General features: G+C 43.1%; 1 protein-coding gene across 1 annotated transcript in view; it reads left to right on the top strand.

The window, feature by feature from the left end:
• LOC126419638 (protein O-mannosyl-transferase TMTC2-like) overlaps positions 1–20,210 on the top strand; it is a 188,849-nt gene that overhangs the window by 28,611 nt on the left and 140,028 nt on the right. The window contains exons 2-3 of the mRNA XM_050086826.1: positions 6,229–6,436; positions 15,544–16,773. Coding sequence (XP_049942783.1) covers positions 6,351–6,436; positions 15,544–16,773 — 1,316 coding nt within the window. The 5' untranslated portion in view covers positions 6,229–6,350. The remainder of the gene's footprint in view (positions 1–6,228; positions 6,437–15,543; positions 16,774–20,210) is intronic.

The following is a 20,210-nucleotide window of genomic DNA, read 5'->3' as shown; positions in this document are numbered from 1 at the left end:
ACTTTATTCACTGACGTTTTCTGTACGGTCGTAGCTGCACCATTAAGTGGACTGCGCCTGTCAGTATAGACTGACTGTTTTGCGTCCACGCATAGACGTTTCCACGAATGAAAGGCTGCCCAGATGAAAATAAGCATTAATGGTTTGATCTTGCCACGTGAGCTTACACGTACAAACCAACCTAAAAGGTATTACTCCCAATAGCTATAACTAATAGTCTCCAAATGATGTAAATACTGATATAATGCTGTTCGGTACAGAGTTCTCAGTCACCAGTGGAAATATCTGCACTTATATCGCTTATATGCTGTATATATGATTGTTATCACATACATAAAACTTTTATGTAGCAGGTCCTAAATATATGAGAGTAAAGGTAGATAAATGTTATAACTGCGAAATGTAAGCGTTACTACTACACAAACTTATACAGTCATACTATTCTACACACATGCCCTAGGCAAGCGGACAAAGAGATGTTTCTCGTCTTTGAATGCGTGAAATTCAGTTACATTGAGATTTATTGAATCAAGTAACACGTTTAGGAACTGCAGCTCAATATAAGTCGACAAACAAATAAATTAGTTGTAAAGATAATGCAGGACGTAAGCAATAACGACTATAGTTGGTAACGCTGATTAAGAAGCTATAAAACCAGAGATAGAATCATGTTTTTAATATATGTACATCATTTATTAATTATTGCGACTGCTATAAGTTTTGAATTGCATGCTATAAGTTACCATATAATACGTGTTAATAAATTGCTCATCAGAACTGTCATTATCTATTTTTCTACAAAATTCTCTAAATGATCAATACCTGTCATGTCTAAGGTACGACTTGAGCGTCAGAAGATATTAGCCATTTTCTTTGTCATGAACTGAGTGTCGATACCGACGCTTATCTCTTCTACAGTACAGGTCTGGCATACTTTTGGTTGTGCAACGGGATCTGCATGAGCAAACGCGGAAAATGGACAAAAAAGAGGGTGTCTCTGAATAATCGCTCCTCACCTCCCTGCCCGCCCACCCCCCTCCTCAACCCTCATCATTTTCGCGCATCCAGGGCAGAATTGTGGCTGGTAACAGTGTGAAAATCACCCTCAGCAACACCAATTCCTCTTGAAGTCAAAATTTTAATCTTGTTTCTTTTGTCAACGCTCCGTATCAAGGGCCTGGGCCCAGACTAAGATTAAAAAAGCAAGGGTGATGGGATGTAGTTGAATTTAATGAAGCGATCATGAGCGACTGAGCTTGGGAAGTTGGACAATACAAGTAATAGATAAGTTCTGTCATTTGAACAACGAAGTACTTCTTGATAGCAGAGGTAGAAAAGACCTAAAATGTGGATCGGCAATAGCAATGTAAAGAGTTTATAAACAAGATAAATTTACTAACACAGAATACAAATTTAAATGTTAAGTTTTTGGTGGAAGTGTTTCACTGAAGAGCAACCATGTCCAGAATCTAACGAAAGACGATAAACGTTTCAGATGATAATCAGACAGGAAGAGAACAGATTGTACACTACGGTTCAGAGTATGCTTAAATCTTAGGGTAAAGGGAGATTCTGTTTTATAATACAACCACCTCATGATCAGCCAGTTGATGCCGCAACCATCAACCATTTTTTCCTCTTCGTCACTGAAATTTCCAACTTTATAAAGAATAGTAAGTCTGAGAATTTCATTTCATTGACGACAAATATCAGGAACCTTTACTTTGCTTCTCCAACGATGTCCGTCCAATAATTTGGTGTGTACATGTGCGAAATTTTCCCCACTTACTTTTGCTTTGTCCACTAAACCTAAATCACTATCATTAGGTAAGTAAAAATGTCCTGATAACAAGAATTCGTAATAAGGGGCTGAGGCTTCACATTCGCATCTTGAGATAACTTCATGAGAGACAATGCCATTTTTGGGCTTGTACATTAGTCTGAATATAAGATTATTTTATTACATGTGGAGATTACACACCATTATAGATCTACCTCCAGTCCTTAAAAAATATTTGTAGCTGATGCTTTTAGGATTTCCGGAACCAACTCTTGTCCGAGACCTCATAATCTGACTTGACTGGACAAGTCCCTGAAGATACACATTTTGCCGACTGTGATCATTAAGTTTTCAAAAGCAGCGAAATATGTTTTCTCTCTCATTTTTTTTAAAGTGGTTGCAGAAAGCGTAGTTAAGCAGGGAGGCTTTTAGCCGCAACGCTTGGGCCCTTCCTTGTGGCAGCCTCCTGCCCACAGTTCCACTGGCGCTGCCTAATGCTCCTCTTCTACTCCTCAGTATGTCGACAACGTGTTCTTCCTCTTCTCTCTGCTCCCTGTTGATTGAAGACATTATATTCAGCTGCTGCAGGAATACCATCTCCCTCAGCAGTTGCGTCCTCTGCTATATTAGAAGCAAATTGTGCTAATACGACATACAAAGACTGCGACAGTACCGTAAAATATTGTTATATTACATTTAAACGCAACAGCCCATACTTTTAAATCGTTGTTCAATTTCCACTTGTCAAACTTTCAAAAACTAATTATTAGATAACGTGAGCTAGGACGCTGATACTCAGAGGCTTTATCTTCTATATCTTCAGACGAATCACTCATAATCATCAGTCCGCTTTAATTATAGCTCACATACCAATGAAACAAAGCATGCAAACAGTGACTCTGCAAATATTTCATCGTACTTTGGACAAAAGACTGCTTCCTTCCAAGCTCAACAGTGTTGGCTCTGAGCACTATGGGACTTAACATATGAACTCATCAGTCCCCTATAGTTAGAACTACTTCAACGTAACTAACCTAAGGACATCACACACATCCACGCCCGAAGCAGGATTCGAACCTGCGACCGTAGCAGCGGCGCGGCTTCAGACTGAAGCGCCTACAACCGCTCGGCCACAGCGGCCGGCTCAACTGCCTATCCTAGTTATCTATAATATCTGGAGATGATTCTTTTATGCTCTGAAAGCAGCTTCATAAATAAAACGAAAAGCGAAATAAGTCCAAAATGACCAAAAATGAACTTGGTTCCCCCGTGATCTGAAAGCCTCATGTAATTGTGTCGTTTAAACGAAAATTCTAAGAAATTTCTTCTGCAGTGGCGAAATTTCTTTTGACGAGGTATATACTCTTTGCCTGTATCAGTTCACTGTTTATGTCCCTATTGCTTAATTCCTCGTGTGTTATTTTACTTTCAAAGTAGGGGAGGTATTTCACGACGTCTACTTCGTTGTCCCAATGCTGGTAAGTTTGTCACTAATTTTATTTCTGCTACTGTTCGTTACATAAGTATTTCTTCAGTTCAATCGCAATCCAAAGTGTGTGTTCATTATACTGTTCATTCCATTCAACAGTTGCTGCAATTAATCCTCAGTTTCACAGTTTCACTGACAATAGGAAGGTCATCACTGAAGTTTTACGCTGAATTTTAATCTACCCTGAAACAATCTATTATTTCCGCTATTCCTTCCTCTATATGCAAACTGAACAGCTGGGCCGATGTATACTGCACCCTTGTTCATGTCGAGTATTTCTTTCTTAATCTTTTTTGCAATTCTTCTCATTCCATCTAGATTCTTTTACATATTGTACTCTATGTCCATAAAGTCCACTACCACAGCAATAACTCATAACTTGGAGACTATAGGAGATGGAGCATCGTGATTTGCTGTGAATCCTACAGTAGATCTCTATTTTTTTCCTTGTATGCCCGAATGTCAGCGTGTGCCCCACTCGTAGCTCGTAGAACATAAAGGCAGATATTCGAATACTGCTCACGTGCGGCCAGCATTGCTGGATCAACAGGTATAATTGCTTCATTGATTCGTGCACGAAGGATGATTCATTGGTGGTGTGTAGGCGCTCACCTTGAGGTGTCCGATAGCGTGGCAATGTGTGATATTAGATGTAATTGTCACGACCCATCCACCTCGCAGGAAATTGTCGTTCAGCATATCCTGCATTTTCAATGTCGTGACACAGGATCATGCGGAAAGACAGTGGACGGCTGCAGCTCTTCGGATCTACATCTACGTCTACGTGATAGCTATTCACAATAAAGTGCCTGCCAGATGGTTCAATGAACCACCTTCAAGCTGTCTCTCTACCGGTCCACTGTCGAACGGCACACGGGAAAAACGAGCGCATAAACATTTCTGTGCGAGCCCTGATTTCTCTTATTTTATCATGATGATCATTTCTCCCTATGTAGGTGGATGCCAACAGAATGTTTTCGCAATCGAGGGAGAAAACTGGTGATTGAAATTTCTTGAGAAGATACCAGCGCAACGAAAAACGCCTATGTTTTAATGATTGCCTCTCCAATTCTCGTATCTTGTCTGTGGCACTATGTCCCCTATTTCACGCTAATACGAAACGAGCTGCCCTTCTTTGTACTTTTTCGATGTCATCCGCCAGTCCCACCTGATCCAGATCCCACACCGCACAGCAATACTCCAGAATAGGGCGGACAAGCGTGGTGTGAGAGGTATCTTCAATAGACCGGTTGCACCTTCTAAGTGTTTGCTCTACCCACAATATTAACTATCTGATAGTTCATATTTAGGGCATTTGTAATTGTAATCCCTAGATATTTAGTTGAATTTACAGCCTTCAGATTTGTGTGACTTATCGCGTAATAGAAATTTAGCTGATTTCTTTTAGTACTCATGTGAATAACTTCACACTTTTCCTTATTCAGGGTCAGGGTGCTAGCGAGAACTGTTCGAACACGTCCAGGTATACATTTACCGTTATGCTTTTCTCTGCGAAGAAAATATAGGTCTAAGACACCATCGCGTATTAAGCCAAACCAAAGACTAATCTTCGGACAACCACGGATGTGCTCACGTGTGTTGTGTAAATTCTCGGAGCTTCAAATCACAATGTTGTGGCGATTCACGTATACTTTTTCAGGTAGTCAGTAACAGCATCTATGTAGGCCAACTAGGAATACGCCAGTGCATACTACACAGGACAATCGTTCGGCTATTATGCTTAGACCATGCGCACTTCGGTCGCAAAAGGCGTAATCGGTTGTATACGGTGATTCCGTGATGACATTACAAACTTTCAGGGATGATGGGAAGGGTAAGTAGATCAACAGATCTGATAAAAACGGAATCTGAAGTGGGTGATATACACTGCACCTTCTCCTGGCCTGTAGCCATTGTGATGCACTGCAACAGAGGAAAAAAAACTATGAGATGTGCTAAACGCTTTGCAACAAACAGCGAACTGTGTTTCTAACACTTTCCAAATTATGAATTTTAGAAATGATATAGGGATTGTATAGACACCTTGTATATTACCCGTCATAGTTATATAAAACTACTTAAGAAAATTGGATTTATCCAGTCGGTGTGGCCGAGTGGTTCTAGGCGCTTCAGTTCGGAACCGCGCTGCTGCTACGTTGGCAGGTTCGAATCCTGCCTCGGACATGGCTGTGTGTGATGTCCTTAGGTTGGTTAGGTTTAAGTAGTTCTAAGTCTAGGAATTTACTTACCTGGGAAGCAAAATCACAAGAGATGGTAGAAGCCAGAAAGAAATTGCGACCAGAATACAAAAGGTCAAAATTGTATTTAATCGGAGAAGGAACTTAGTCACCAGCAACAACATCAGTCTGAAAATAAGGAAACGTATCACGATAGATTTCGTTTGTAGTGTGGCCCTATACGGATGTGAAATTTTGACAACTGGAAGAGAAGAGAGGAGACGGCTAGAGGCCCTGGAGATGTCTTGCTATAGAAGGATGATGAAGATCAGCTAAAGAGACAACGTAACAAATGAAGAAGTGCTTCGAAGAGTACAGGAAACCAGATCTCTATGCAGGCACATCCAAACAAGAAGAGACAAACTTGTAGGGCACATGCTACGACACAACAGCATCATTGGAACAGTAGCAGAAGGAGCTATTGAGGGAAGGAATCGGCAGGGGCGACCAAGGATATCATACGTGCAACAGGCCATGAATGACGTTGGATGTAACACGTACGTGGAAACGAAGAGGAAGGGAGAAAGAAAAGAGGAATGGCGCTCTGCTGCAAACCAACCTCAGGGTTGAACCCCGTAGAAGAAAAGAAAAAAGTATAGGGGACTGATGCCCTCAGCTGTTCAGTCCCATAGTGCTTAGAGCGATTTGTTCTTTCTTTTTTTTAATTGAATTTACCAACAATTTGCTGAGAGTGCTATCACATTTTGTGTGCTTGTCGGCAGTCGTCCGCCCCTGTGAGCGCGCCTGTCGCCCCGCTGCCCCTGGCGGGGTGTCTGCAGCCAACAAGTGTGGGAGCGAGAGGCAACAGGTAGTCTGCTGGTGTGACGCGGCCGCCCTTATCTGGATGGACGGCACGGCCGTGGCGTGCGCGCTGCTCGCCGCCGCCGCCTACTACAACACGCTGGACGCCGGCTTCGTCTACGACGACAGGTACGTCGCTTCACCGCCTGGTATAGTCTACCTACGTGTACACAGTTTGTTGCGAAAAAGTGACATTTCGTACAGACAGAAAGTCTGTATCACTTGTTTCCACAATATTTCACTGAAATCGTGCATTATAAGCGATAATATAGCGAGCGAGGTGGCGCAGTGGTTACCACACTCATGCGGAGGGACGTGGGCTTGTACAGTTTTTCGTGATGTCCCTAAATCGCTTCACGCAAATGCCGAGATGGTTCCTTTCAAAGGTCACGGCCGATTTCCTTCTTCATCCTTCCCTAATCCGATGGAAGCGATGACCTCGCTGTTTATTTTCCCCTCCCCCAAATCAATCAACCAATCAACAAACCAACGTCGAATTGTTTCAAGCAAAAAGCATACTCATGTCGCTGGCCGATGTGGCCGAGCGGTTCTAGGAGCTTCAGTCCGGAACTGCGCGACCGCTACGGTCGCAGGTTCGAATCCTGCCTCGGGCATGGATGTGTGTGATGTCCTTAGGTTTAAGGGGTGTAGGACGTCAAACGGGACGACTTGGAGCAGGAGAGGCACCAGAGGACATTTTAATTTCACTATCTATACTTTTACGAAGAAATTCATAATACTTTGTCAAAATGACCAGAAAGGATTCAGGATTTACACTCATAGCAGTGGAAGTTGTAAAATATAAGAATTTTTTTTTTTTTTGCATTTGAAATTTGATCTTTTTTCACTTACCATTGGCTGCATTTGTTGGTATAGGTACACTTTTCTTCATAAGTAAGGGAGATTCTTCGATGAATTTTGCACAGCATACAAACCATACTTACAGGTGTATCAAATTCTAGAATTTTCCAAATCTATTGGAAACTGTGGTAAAAATTGCATATAAAATTCGAGTTTTTTCTAAACGTGAAGTTTAAAATCTAACAGCACCTTCATTTTTTCATAAATTAAATAATTTCTAGAGTTTCATACACCTGTAAGTACGGTTTGCATGCTGTGCAAAATTCATCGAAGAATCTTTCTTACTTATGAAGAAACGTGTACCTACAGCAACAAACGCAGCCAATAGTAAGCGAAAAAATGGTAAACTTTGACATGTAAAACAAAATTAATTTTGTTATGTTTTTGAACTTCCACTGCTATGAGTGTGAATCCTGAATCCTTCCTGGTCATGCTGACAAAGTTTTATGAATTTATTCATAAAAGTATAGACAATGGGAATTAAAAAGTCCTGTGGTGTCTCTCCTGCTCCAAGACGGCCCGTTTAACGTCCTACCCCCGTTAAGTAGTTCTAAGTTGTAGGTGACTGATGAACTCAGATACTAAGTCCCATTGTGCTCAGAGCCATTTGAACCATTTGGAATCACACTCATGTCGCTATACATATGAGATAAGAGGGACGTTCAATGACTAACGCAATAGATATTTTTTTCTGAAATTACATCGTTTTGTTCAGGATTCCAATGCTCCATACTCTTCCCCGCTCTTTTGGCTACAAGAAACTATTTCTTAATACAATATCCGTTGAATCCTTCGGCGTTACGCCGCCTTACTGGACGGGCCTGTTTGCCCATATGGTAACACCCTACAGGTCGACGTCGCAGCCGACGTCTTGCTGCATCAGGAGCTTCCCCTTCATCCAAATACTGCTTCCCACGGAATGCATCGTTCATTGGAATAAACTGATGGAAGTCGGAGGTGCAACATCCGGCACACACCTTTGACTAACCCAAGTGGTGGACGAGTTTGTCAGCACTGCCAAGAGAGACGTCCGACTGACCAGCGAGATGTTTGTCATCCGTCGATCGCCTCGAATGAGAGTGTCCGCACGTTCCAGTACTACCAGAGTCACAGCTATGAGCGGCAGGCCAGATTTGCACGACCTTGTTGCGGTGATGCCAGACTCCGTGCCCAACAACTCACCGTGCTTTAGTTCACTGCCAGGTCTCCGTAGACATACTGCAAGTGCCTATGAATATCTTCGATGCTCTCTACTTCGAACTCACCTCTGGTACACAGGTCATTTTGAAGGCTACGAATGGTGCCGCACCTATTGAAAATTCATGAAACTATAGGCGCTGAATCGGGAATATTCCACAATGCCCCACATCAAATTCTGCAATATTTCAACCGAAAATTGGCGGGAAAACATGTGTTACATTATTTATTGAACGGTCTTCGCATTTCTATTACTGAGTGACAGACAGAAATACAAAGCTGCAACAGTCCACAGATGGTACACGTACAGAAACGCAGTGCGTTGTAAGTCATAGAGTATCACCAGATTACATTGCAAATCTTTCAAAAACACAGCCTTATTTAAAAAACTTTTGCAGATAAATTTTAGCTTAACAGCTTAAGATGTTCTGATAGTCCGTCCACTGAGTCAAAGTTCTCTAAACTTCGACCACCCGAGGGTAGATGATAGTAAAAGCAACTGACCATCAGAGACAAAGATATCGACAGGAGTGCCCCAGGGAAGTGTGACAGGACCACTCTTGTTCTCCATACACATAAATCGTTTGACAGATATTGTGAGCAGCAATCTGCAACTGTTTGCTGATGACACTGTAGTGTTCGGGAAAGCGTTGTGGCTGAGTGACTGTTCGAGGACGCAGCGTGACTGAAGCTGAATTTCTATTTGGCGTGATGAATCGCAGAATTCTCTAAAAATTGACAGGCAATAAAAAATGCAAACGAGTAAGGAAGACATTTCTGTAATGCTCGAATACAATATTAGCGTTGTGCCGCTCTACACAGTGATGGCGACTAAATATCTAGGCGTAATGTTGCAAAGTGACATGAAGCGGAACGAACACGCTTGGTAGGTTTTAAGATGGTGAATGGATGGCTTCAGGTTATTTAGTGAATTCGAGGAAAGTGAAACACATCCATGTAAGAGGCTGCGTACAGAACACTCAAAAGTCCATGAGTTGGATAAAAAGTAGCGACAACACAGTTATAATTCATACCAGACTTCACTTACATACATTCACCGCATTACGTGCCCTCAATATAATCGCCTCGATCAGCTTCCCGCACTCGGATGGAAGACACTGTACACTGTCAACACATTCATTAAGGATCACCCTATCACACAGGCGATGTCCTCTCTTGTGTTGTTGCGTATGCTACGAAGAGTTACCTTCATCATGAAGAACAGCTCGTAACAGCATCGACTGACGTCGTATGAATACAGTGGATGTTCCAGTATCTTCCACCTCCGCGTAGGCAGGAGCTTTTGCACGGGATTCTCCGCTTGGCATCGTGCATTGTCATGAAGGATGATTGGATGCAGTGACGAAGGAAACACTGTTCTGAGCTCCGATCATGTGCCAGCTAAGATCCAAGCGTGTTTTTCATGTTTCCAAAACATACTTTCCGTGTAGGTGAAGGGGTGTGCTTACGTGTTCTTACTCGAATAGCTCTTACTGATCACTGTGTTTAACAAAGAGCTGACCAACGACCATTAATGTTACGGTGTCACGTGAATCGGTATGTATGTAAGATGCGAGGGAAAAGTGTGTCATGTGTTTCCACATGCGGATATAACAGAACAATATGCTTAAATAATGCATTTGTCAAAAATCACTACAGGCTACAGATGAAAGGATCTGATGATTTTCCGTCCCCTTCTCTTCATCTCTCTCTTTCTCTCTCTCTCTCTCTCGGCCTGACTGTAATGAATTTTGACAAATGTATTATGTTAACATGTTGTTCTGTTGTGTCCGCAGCTGGAATCACATGAAACAGTGTTTAAGAAAGCGAGCAATTTAGACCTAGTTGCTGTGGCATTAATGGCAATTGGCCAGCTATTTCTTAAGTACAGTGCATAAAAAAACAACTTAAGGAAGAATGACTAAGCACGCGCCTTCAACCACGGGTAAGGAATCCTAGCACTCTATGCTCCTTCGCGTATGTTTTAACCTACTCGTGTGATCAGCCAATCTAAAACCATTAACTGCTTTATCGTTGTTTTAAGTATCATATAATAGAAAACAGTAGAAGATAAGCATAATTTATTTACTGAGTGACACAGGTATACAATAGCGTAAAAAAGTTAACTCAAAAACTAAGCCTGAAAACAAGTTGTAATTTCAAATAGAATATTAGAAAAGTTCTGTATATCGAAACAAACTAAGCTTTATGAACGTTTCTCAGTAGATAAATCCCCTCTACCCATCTCCTCCAGTTAATTGTGATACACTTCGAATGTAGTCATGTTATCAGGTAATGGTCTCGTGATACTTCAGAAGTTATTCACTAGTAGTACCAAAAAAGAAACAAATTGAAAATAAATCAGTCAAATGTTTTGAAAACGATTTGTCTAAATGTAAGAACAAAAAATAGTTTAGAGAAATATCTTAAACGCCCCATTTACGTGATTTCGATTTCATTCGAAGGCGTGTAAATTGCTTCTCTAAACCATTTTGTTTCTTACTTTTAGACAAATCATTCCAGAAAAAATCACGTCCACTTTTACTGATTCTTTTATATATATTCAAGTTTTGTTCACTCAGCATGATCTTATTAATGTCACATTTGCTTTCCCAGCATCCTCATTTATATATACAGGGGGGTTCATTGATCGTGACCGGGCCAAATATCTCACGAAATAAGCGTTAAACAAAAAACTACAAGTAATGAAACTTGTCTTGCTTGAAGGGGGAAACCAAATGGCGCAATGGTTGGCCCGCTAGATGGCGCTGCCATAGGTCAAACGGATATCAACTGCGGTTTTTTAAATACGAACGCCGATTTTTATTACATATTCGTGTAGTACGTAAAGAAATATGAATGTCTTAGTTGGACCACTTTTTTGGTTTTATGATAGATGGTGTTGTAATAGTCACAAACATATGGCTCACAATTTTAGACGAACAGTTGGTAACAGGTAGGTTTTTTAAATTAAAATACAGAACATACGTACGTTTGAACACTTTATTTCGATTGTTCCAATGTAATACATGTACCTTTGTGAACTTATCATTTCTGAGAACGCATGCTGTTACAGCGCGATTACCTGTAAATACAACATTAATGCAATAAATGCTCGAAATGATGTCCATCAACCTCAATGCATTTGGCAATACGTGTAGCGACATTTCTCTCAACAGCGAGTAGTTCGCCGTCCGTAATTTCGCACATGCATTGACAATGGCGTATGTTGTCAGGCATTGTCAGTTAATCACCATAGCAAATATCCTTCAGTTTTCCCCACAGAAAGAAATCCGGGGACGTCAGATCCGGTGAACTTGCGGGCCATGGTATGCTGCTTCGACAAGCAATCCACCTGTCATGAAATATGCTATTCACTACCGCTTCAACCACACGCGAGATACGTGCCGGACATCCATCATGTTGGAAGTACATCGCCATTCTGTCATGCAGTGAAACATCTTGTAGTAATATCGGTAGAACATTGCGTAGGAAATCAGCATACATTGCACCATTTAGATTGCCATCGATAGAATGGGGGCCAATTATCCTTCCTTCCATAAAGCCGCACCATACATTAACCCGCCAAGGTCGCTGATGTTCCACTTGTCGCAGCCATCGTGGATTTTCCGTTGCCTAATAGTGCATATAATGCCGGTTTACATTACTTCTGTTGGTGAATGACGTTTCGTCACTAAATAGAACCCGTGCAAAAAATCTGTCATCGTCCCGTAATTTCTCTTGTGCCCAGTGGCAGCACTGTACACGACGTTCAAAGTCGTCGCCATGCAATTCCTGGTGCATAGAAATATGGTACGGGTGCAATCGATGTTGATGTAACATTCTCAACACCGACGTTTTTGAGATTTCCGTTCTCGCGCAATTTGTCTGCTACTGATGTGCGGATTTGCAGCGACAGCATTTAAAACACCTACTCGGGCATCATCATTTGTTGCAGGTCGTGGCTGACGTTTCATATGTGGCTGAACACTTCCTGTTTCCTTAAATAACGTAAGTATCCAGCGAAACGTCCCTCACACTTCGATGATGTCGTCCAGGATATTGAGCAGCATACATAGCACACACCGACTGCTACGGTCGCAGGTTCGAATCCTGCCTCGGGCATGGATGTGTGTGATGTCCTTAGGTTAGTTAGGTTTAAGTAGTTCTAAGTTCTAGGGGACTGATGACCACAGCAGTTGAGTCCCATAGTGCTCAGACCCATTTGAACCATAGCACACGCCCGCTGGGCATTTTGATCACATTGCCATATATCAACACGATATCGACCTTTTCCGCAATTCGTAAACGGTCCATTTTAACACGGGTAATGTATCACGAAGCAAATACCGTTCGCACTGGCGGAATGTTACGTGATACCACGCACTTATACGTTTGTGACTATTACAGCACCTTCTATCACAAAGAGAAAAAAGTGTCCAACTAAACCATTCGTATTTCCTCACGTACTACACGAATATGTAATAAAAAATGGGGTTTCGTATTTAAAGAAACGCAGTTGATATCCGTTTGACCTGTTAGAGCGCCATCTAGTGGGGCAACCATAGCGCCATCTGGTTTCCGCCTTCAAGCTAGACGGGTTTCGTTCTTTGTAGATTTTTCGTTTGATGCTTATTTCGTGAGATATTTGGCCCGGTCACTATCAATGGACCACCCTATATATTCAGGTAACATGATATTATTAGCATTTCATTTGCTTTCCTAACATCTTCTGAACGGAATGTCCTAAATTACTACCTAAATTACTACTTGATTCGAAGGGAACCATTTTCACAGCCAAATGTTACAGCAATGTAACTTTTTATGCGCATAATAGCTAGGCCTTAAACAGATGAACTTTTTGAAGCGTCATTTACTTACCTGGCAACAGCTGTTCGTGATATATTCCAATTTTTTTAAAAATCGTTAATCAGGCTGTTTCAGCTATTCTGATTACCCTGAGACAATTAGATATCCTTTTTTTGCAAAACTAGATCTTAATCTGGTCCATTTGGTACATCATTTGTCCATTTCCCACTCTTAGTTTGGCTATGAAACCGAAATTTTAATTGTGTTGTTGTTCCTGTCATCATTAAGTACCGTAATTACTTTAAAAATTGGCCAAGTGCGAGTAGAACTGGAACACTGAGGTTTCTTTGAGGCTTAATTATGCATATGTATATAAAACTTCCTGGCAGATTAAAACTGTGTGCCCGACCGAGACTCGAACTCGGGACCTTTGCCTTTCGTGAGTTTTGCCGAGTTCGAGTCTCGGTCGGGCGCACAGTTTTAATCTGCCAGGAAGTTTCATATAAGCGCACACTCCGCTGCAGAGTGAAAATCTCATTCTGGAAACCATATGTATATAGTTCAACAATCCTGGGATCGAGAATCTCAACGATGTTGTTATCGATACTAAAAACATATTACATCCTGTAATTCCATGACCGTTCAAAATCCCTGCAGTAATTCCACGGACTTCCCCAGACATAAAACAGAAGCTAGCAGGTGACTTTAGTTTATACAGGTGACTTTAGTTTATACACACAGACAGTGAAAATTTAATAAAACATTTTTATTTAGTTACTAAAACATGACTATAGCTTACATTTCATGTTTGTATGCAGTAATGTTTGTCTTGTATGCTTTTGATTGATGGTGAATGCAATATACGAGTATGTACATATGTCAAAACATACTTTTCATGTGACATAATTAGAATTTAACAAGTTTCAATTTTTTTTTTTTTTTTTTACTTTACTTGCACTGTGGAACATTGCTTCTTGCCGAATTTCATGAATCTTAATCAACGGGATGCACTCTATATGTTTTGATGAGTGAGTTTTCGAGTATCAAAAAGTGTAACATAAATAACCGTGTCTTTTGACTGCACTGATTTAGGACATAACAATTTGTCATGCCGCCAAGGAACCATAGATGTTAGTACGTGTCATAAATTTGCACTTGATACGCGAAACTGTTCCTGAGAACAGAACCAGCACGGCTTCAGAAAGCATCGCTAGTGCGAAACCCAGCTTATTCTTTTCTGAGATGATATATTGCGAACTATGGATTAAGGGCACAGACAGATTCCATATTTCTAGATTTTCGAAAAGCATTCGACGCGGTACCCTACAGCGGGCTGTTAACGAACGTACGTCCCTACGGAATAGGCTTCCAGATATGTGACTGGCTCGAAGGCTTCTTAAGTAATAGAACCCGGCATATTGTCCTCGACGGCGAGTATTCATCGGAGAGCAGGGAAGTATGATAAAATCGTTGCTATTTCTTTATAGATAAATGATCTGACAGAAAGAGTGGGCAGTTGTCTGTGGTTGTTTGCTGATTATGCAGTGGTATACAGGGAGGTGTCGAAGATCTCTAGTTAGTGTACTGAATGGTAGCTGGCTCTTAATGTAGAAAGATGTAAGTTAATGCTGATGAGGTGGAAGAACCAACCTGTAATGTTCGGACATAGGATTAGTAGTGTCACTCTGTTTAAATAAAATGGTTCAAATGGCTCTGAGCACTATGGGTCTTCACATCTGAGGTCATCAGTCCCCTAGACTTAGAACTACTTAAATCTAAACAACGTGAGGACATCACACACATCCATTCCCGAGGCAGGATTCGAACCTCGAAGGAGCCATCTTGTAACTCGAGATGGTCGCTCGCACGCAGGACACCCGAGCTTTCCACCCGGTGCTGTTGCTTCTCGCTGGAGTGTAGCGTAACCAGACGTCGCTTCTGACGCTTACGTATGACATGGCCTAAGTCGGAGCAGCGACTGTTTAGAGAGGTAGCCGGAAGATGTGGCTCACTCGTGCGAATAAAAAGAATTTTGATTTTCACAGTGGTTTTCATTTCGCGACCGTTCGGACCATACTTTCCGAACAGCCCTCGTATTTCTGTGAAGGTAGAGATGTTTGGCTACTGATTGTGGAAGTAAAGTTTCCCCAAAATCACTAATTATTTTTTCATATTTATTGATGCAGATAAACCTCTTTTTATAATACCAGGCTCGCGGTGGTCAATTTGATACCGGATTTGTGCGTTTCACATTTTCGTTTGGCTATGATAATGCGCACGAAAGCGCATTGTGTAATTTGTAAGGAGTCTTATTTTCGCTCCGTTGAAAAGTTTGCCGGGCATTACAAAGCCGTTTCGCCGCCACACAGGCGGGCCATCCTCGGCAACCCGGACGTGACGGGCAACGAGACGTCGCTGTGGCGGCTGGCGACGTCGGACTTCTGGGGCACGCCGCTGCGGCTGGCCGGCTCGCACGGCTCGTGGCGGCCGCTGGCGGTGCTCAGCTTCCGCGCCAACCACCTGCTGGGCGGCGGCTGGCACGCCGCCAACGCCGCGCTGCACGCCCTCTGCGCCGTGCTGCTGGTGCGCGTCGCGCGCCGCCTCCGGGCCGCCCCCGGCGTCGCGGGGGCGGCGTTCGCGCTGCACCCGGCGCACTGCGAGGCCGTGGCCGGGCTGGTGGGCCGCGCCGACGTCGCCGCCGCCGCCTGCTCCCTGCTGGCGCTACTCTGCTACGCGCGCCACGCCGACCTGCGCGACGCCGCCGACGCCCGCCGGCGGCGCTGCCGCGGCTGCGGGGGCCCCGTGCACCGGCCGCACGGCTCCACCCTCCGGAGGGCTCTCGCCGCCGCCAAGGGCCTCCTCGGCGCCACTCTCTGCTCGGCGAGCGACCGGCTCTCTTGCCAAACCCGTAACTCCTCTCACCCCACTGCCACCGGCACAGTCACGTCAAACGGCACTGCTTATAAATCCGGCGCCTGGCTGGGACAAACTTCTAAGTCAGCTCGAGGTGACATCGTCACTGAGTCCAATGACGCCAACAACAACACCAGTACGAACGCACACGCGTGTCAACAGGCTCCGTTGAAAACATCCGTCGACTTCGATACACCGCCATCAATGTCGAAAGCGATCTCAGCAGAAATCACTCGCATTAACGCCTCTCGCACCACATGTTGCAAACAACCTCGCACTTCAACGCAACACTACAATGGAACTGTTCCTCTCGCCTCTTGGCCGTCGACCGAACGGACGGAAAATGAGGACGTTGCCGAAGGCAGTGATGCGTCACGAGACGCTAATCACAACACTGAGTTCGTCACTTCATCGCCATTGTTTTCAGTTAGCCAGTGGCGATACCAGAACGCCTTCGACCATCATCTTGAAGAAAAGGTTGTGAGACGCAGCCTCTTCAGAGCGAAAAGGGAGGCGTCCAGCAGGCTCGGAAGTAATGTGTTGAGGAGGCGGTGGAAGAAATGTTTCAAGGACAAAAATTTAATCACAGACAGCGCTGAAGATCAGAAACGGCTTCTGAAGACTTCAGAGAGAAACACCCGTTGCGCCGCGGAGGGCGGCAAGAAGGAAGAGTCGCACTCGTGTCGGTAAGTGACGACCTGCATAATATACGTACTATACTGTTATCTGTTCTCCACTTAACAGCCGGCGGCTGTGGCTGAGCGATTCTAGACGCTTCAGTCCGGAACCGTGCTCCTGCTACGGTCGCAGGTTCAAATCCTGCCTCGGCCATGGATCTATGTGATGTCCTTAGGTTAGTTAGGTTTAAGTAGTTCTAAGTTCTAGGGGACTGATAACCTCAGATGTTAAGTCCCATAGTGCTTACAGCCATTTGAACCAATCCCCTTAACACTTCCACAGAAATCCACCAGCTCGTTTTTCAGTGCTCCACATACTTTATCCATATCATTAAATACGGGGTGTCCCGAAACTATTCGTTCAAATTAATACAGGAGGTTGACAACATCAAAACAAATATATTTAGTTATCGTACATATCCCCCCTGACGGCGATTTTTGATGCTAAGGACGCTTTACGCAGAAGTTAGTTTAGCATGCTAATTGTAGAAGTGGCATTCATTGGAAATGCTCGAGTGGACACAGTAAATCGTTGGACCAGTGACTGACACGTCCGCTCGCAGTTCCTGGCGTGTATCCAATGGCACCAGCGGCGACGGCAATTCTGCAGACGAGATCTGCTTCTGTTCCTACGGTGCTTTCACGTACCAGCTGCTTCATAACAACCCAGCGGAAGAAATGAGGGCACGTGAGGACAGTTGAGCTCAGTGGCCACTCATCAGGGCCACTTCTGCCGATCCATTGATACCCGAACGTGGCGATCAGATCATTTCTGACAACAATACTGAAATTGGCTACCGCTCCATCGTGTTGGAAGTACATCCCTTACCTAACATTGAGAGGGTTCATACCTCAGAAATTCTGCTAACGCCTGTTCCGAACACAGAGTAGTTCTGAATGTCAGTACCCACTCCCAGTGAGTGACGCCAAAACAACAGCTCACGTCAGCACCACTAACAATGTGTTCCCTAACATTGCAAATAGACTTCAGAGATCTTACATTCCCTTTAGAAATATATTTTCTTTTTTCTGTACCTCCTGTTGTGACTGACAATTGGCAATTTTTCACAGACATAACTTTTGCTTAAATTCACAAGATTGATGATTGAACAACAAACGAGAAGGTAACAATAACGATGCCCGTAAAAGTCTCCTAATTTAGGCAAACAAAAGTTAACGTCTAATTCTCCACAAAGGTTCGTGGTAACACACACACACACACACACACACACACACACACACACACACACACACACACACACGCACGCACGCACACACACTAGCAAGACTCCAGTTCAAAGATGAAGACGTAATCTTCAGCGGCGGAAGTAGGCGAGGTCGGCATCCGGAGTAAACTGAACTTCGGGCCTGGTTCTAGCTCCTAAATAGCTGTCTTTAGCCTATCAGGTTTTGGCGTAGTGATACTTTCCGTATGCCGTGGCTCGAGCTTCCCCTGCAGGAAGTAGTGCTCGGAATGTCTGTTTCCATTATCTTGTACGTAAATAGCCGGTGTTTATCATGGTGCTTTTGGTACGCCTTGGACATAGACAACCCTGTCCTCTGTGGCGTAATTTGGGTTTCCGGTCCTCAGGGGCTACCTAGGCTCCGGAATAACACCTCTTGTATTAATTTGAACGAACAGTTTCGGAACATACGGTATTTTCCTATTCCCGCTCCTCGAACTACAAATAACAATTGCCAGCTTCAAGGAGCCTTACAGACTGTATGATGCGTTGAAACTCAAGAGGCCTGACAGTAGGTAATCTATGAACATATTACGATTCATCGAAGCTTCAGTATTATTTCCGTAGCAACAAATTCATTCTTATTGGCGCTTACACCAAAGTCTCTAGATGTTAAACACTGAGATCGCTACCAAACGTTGTATGTTGATAGAGTATCAACCAAAACTCCGATTTAGTTCGAACTATGAGCTGTCGTCCAGCGGAACGGGCGGAAACGTTAAGCAAAAGTAACACCAGTACTATGGACCACATTAAAAGTATAACTGTGATGATTTAACAAACGTTTCTACCGTGGCGAAGTTGGTACAACGTTACATCTTCTGCGTTCAAACCCCGTTGCTGACAAATTTTTTAATTGTATTAAGCGTTTAACTGTTACATGGGAAGAACGTGTTTATGACAAGTTCTCTTCGCAATCTGTTTTCGCTTTGTTTCCTTGAAAGTAGCAAACCTATAGGGTACATTTGTAGTTTCACGGTACAGACAATCAGATCAGGAATACAAAGAAACAATTAATTGCATCACATAAGTCGGCCGCTGAGGCCGAGCGGTTTTAGGAGCTTCAGTCTGGAACCGCGCGACCGCTACGGTCGCAGGTTTGAATCCTGCCCGGGCATGGCTGTGTGATGTCCTTAGGTTAGTTGGGTTTAAGTAGTTCTAAGTTCTAGGGGACTGATGACCTCAGATGATCAGTCCCATAGTGCACAGAACCATTTGAGCATCACATATTCGGACGTAATAATGATAATAATTAATAATAAACAAACTAATAAGATCAATAATAAGTACATAAAGTTCAAGTAAGGAAGCGAAAGCAGACTGCCAAAAGAGCATTGCTACAAAATCCGAAAAGTCTTCTTGCTGGTCAGGAAAATGTTCTCCCATATAGCAGCTACAAGCGTATAAAGTTAAAAAAAATTGTAATCAGTGAGGTCTGAACAGTCTACTACCTCACCCACGCTACATCTACAATACTGTCACTCACAGATTCGCTTTTCCTGTGCTCCGTAGATCTGGTGATACTTTTAATTACCTTTTACGACGTTGTACTGGACGGCAAGTCACAGCACGAACAAAATCTGGGTTTTGATTGATACTAAATCAAAATACGACGTTTGGCATCGATCTGAGTGTCTGACATGTGGAGGTTTGGATGTTAGAAGCAGTCTGTTCACTGGTAGGACACTTAGAACTCTCTTAATAAATTAGTTCTTCTGTTTAATTTGTTTTATTATATTCTACAGCGATGAGGTGAGCATGACTTCTATGGCGCATGGATACTTCATCAGTATTTTGGATCCAAATAAGCTACATACAAAACAAGATACATAGTATATTGGTCCTCCTGGCAAATGTGAGATTTAGCACATAAAACGTGTCACATTACGCTCTTCATAGGCTATAAAATACTTCAGATTTTTTGTAGCTTTGTTGACAAGGATGCAACACTGTCTGCACTTTCACTTACCGTCACTAACAAATTATCATAACCAGGTTAAACAGTCCATTCCATTTGGCGCAGAAACATGAAGTATTTTCGTATTTTTATGCCAACTTCCAAGGAAACTTTATGTTTATGCAAACATTGGGATTAGACGTCGTCAAATCAGTATTAACAGTAGTTAACATACATTGCGCGCAAAGTACAATAACGTGTCATTATGGTTACCAGGTGTACGGAAAATACTCGTCGTGCTTTAC

This window comes from Schistocerca serialis, chromosome 9, assembly GCF_023864345.2.
Source record: "Schistocerca serialis cubense isolate TAMUIC-IGC-003099 chromosome 9, iqSchSeri2.2, whole genome shotgun sequence".
NCBI lineage: Eukaryota > Metazoa > Arthropoda > Insecta > Orthoptera > Acrididae > Schistocerca > Schistocerca serialis.
The sequence above is the reverse complement of the archived record's forward strand: the minus strand, read 5'-3'. Positions and strand labels throughout refer to the sequence as shown.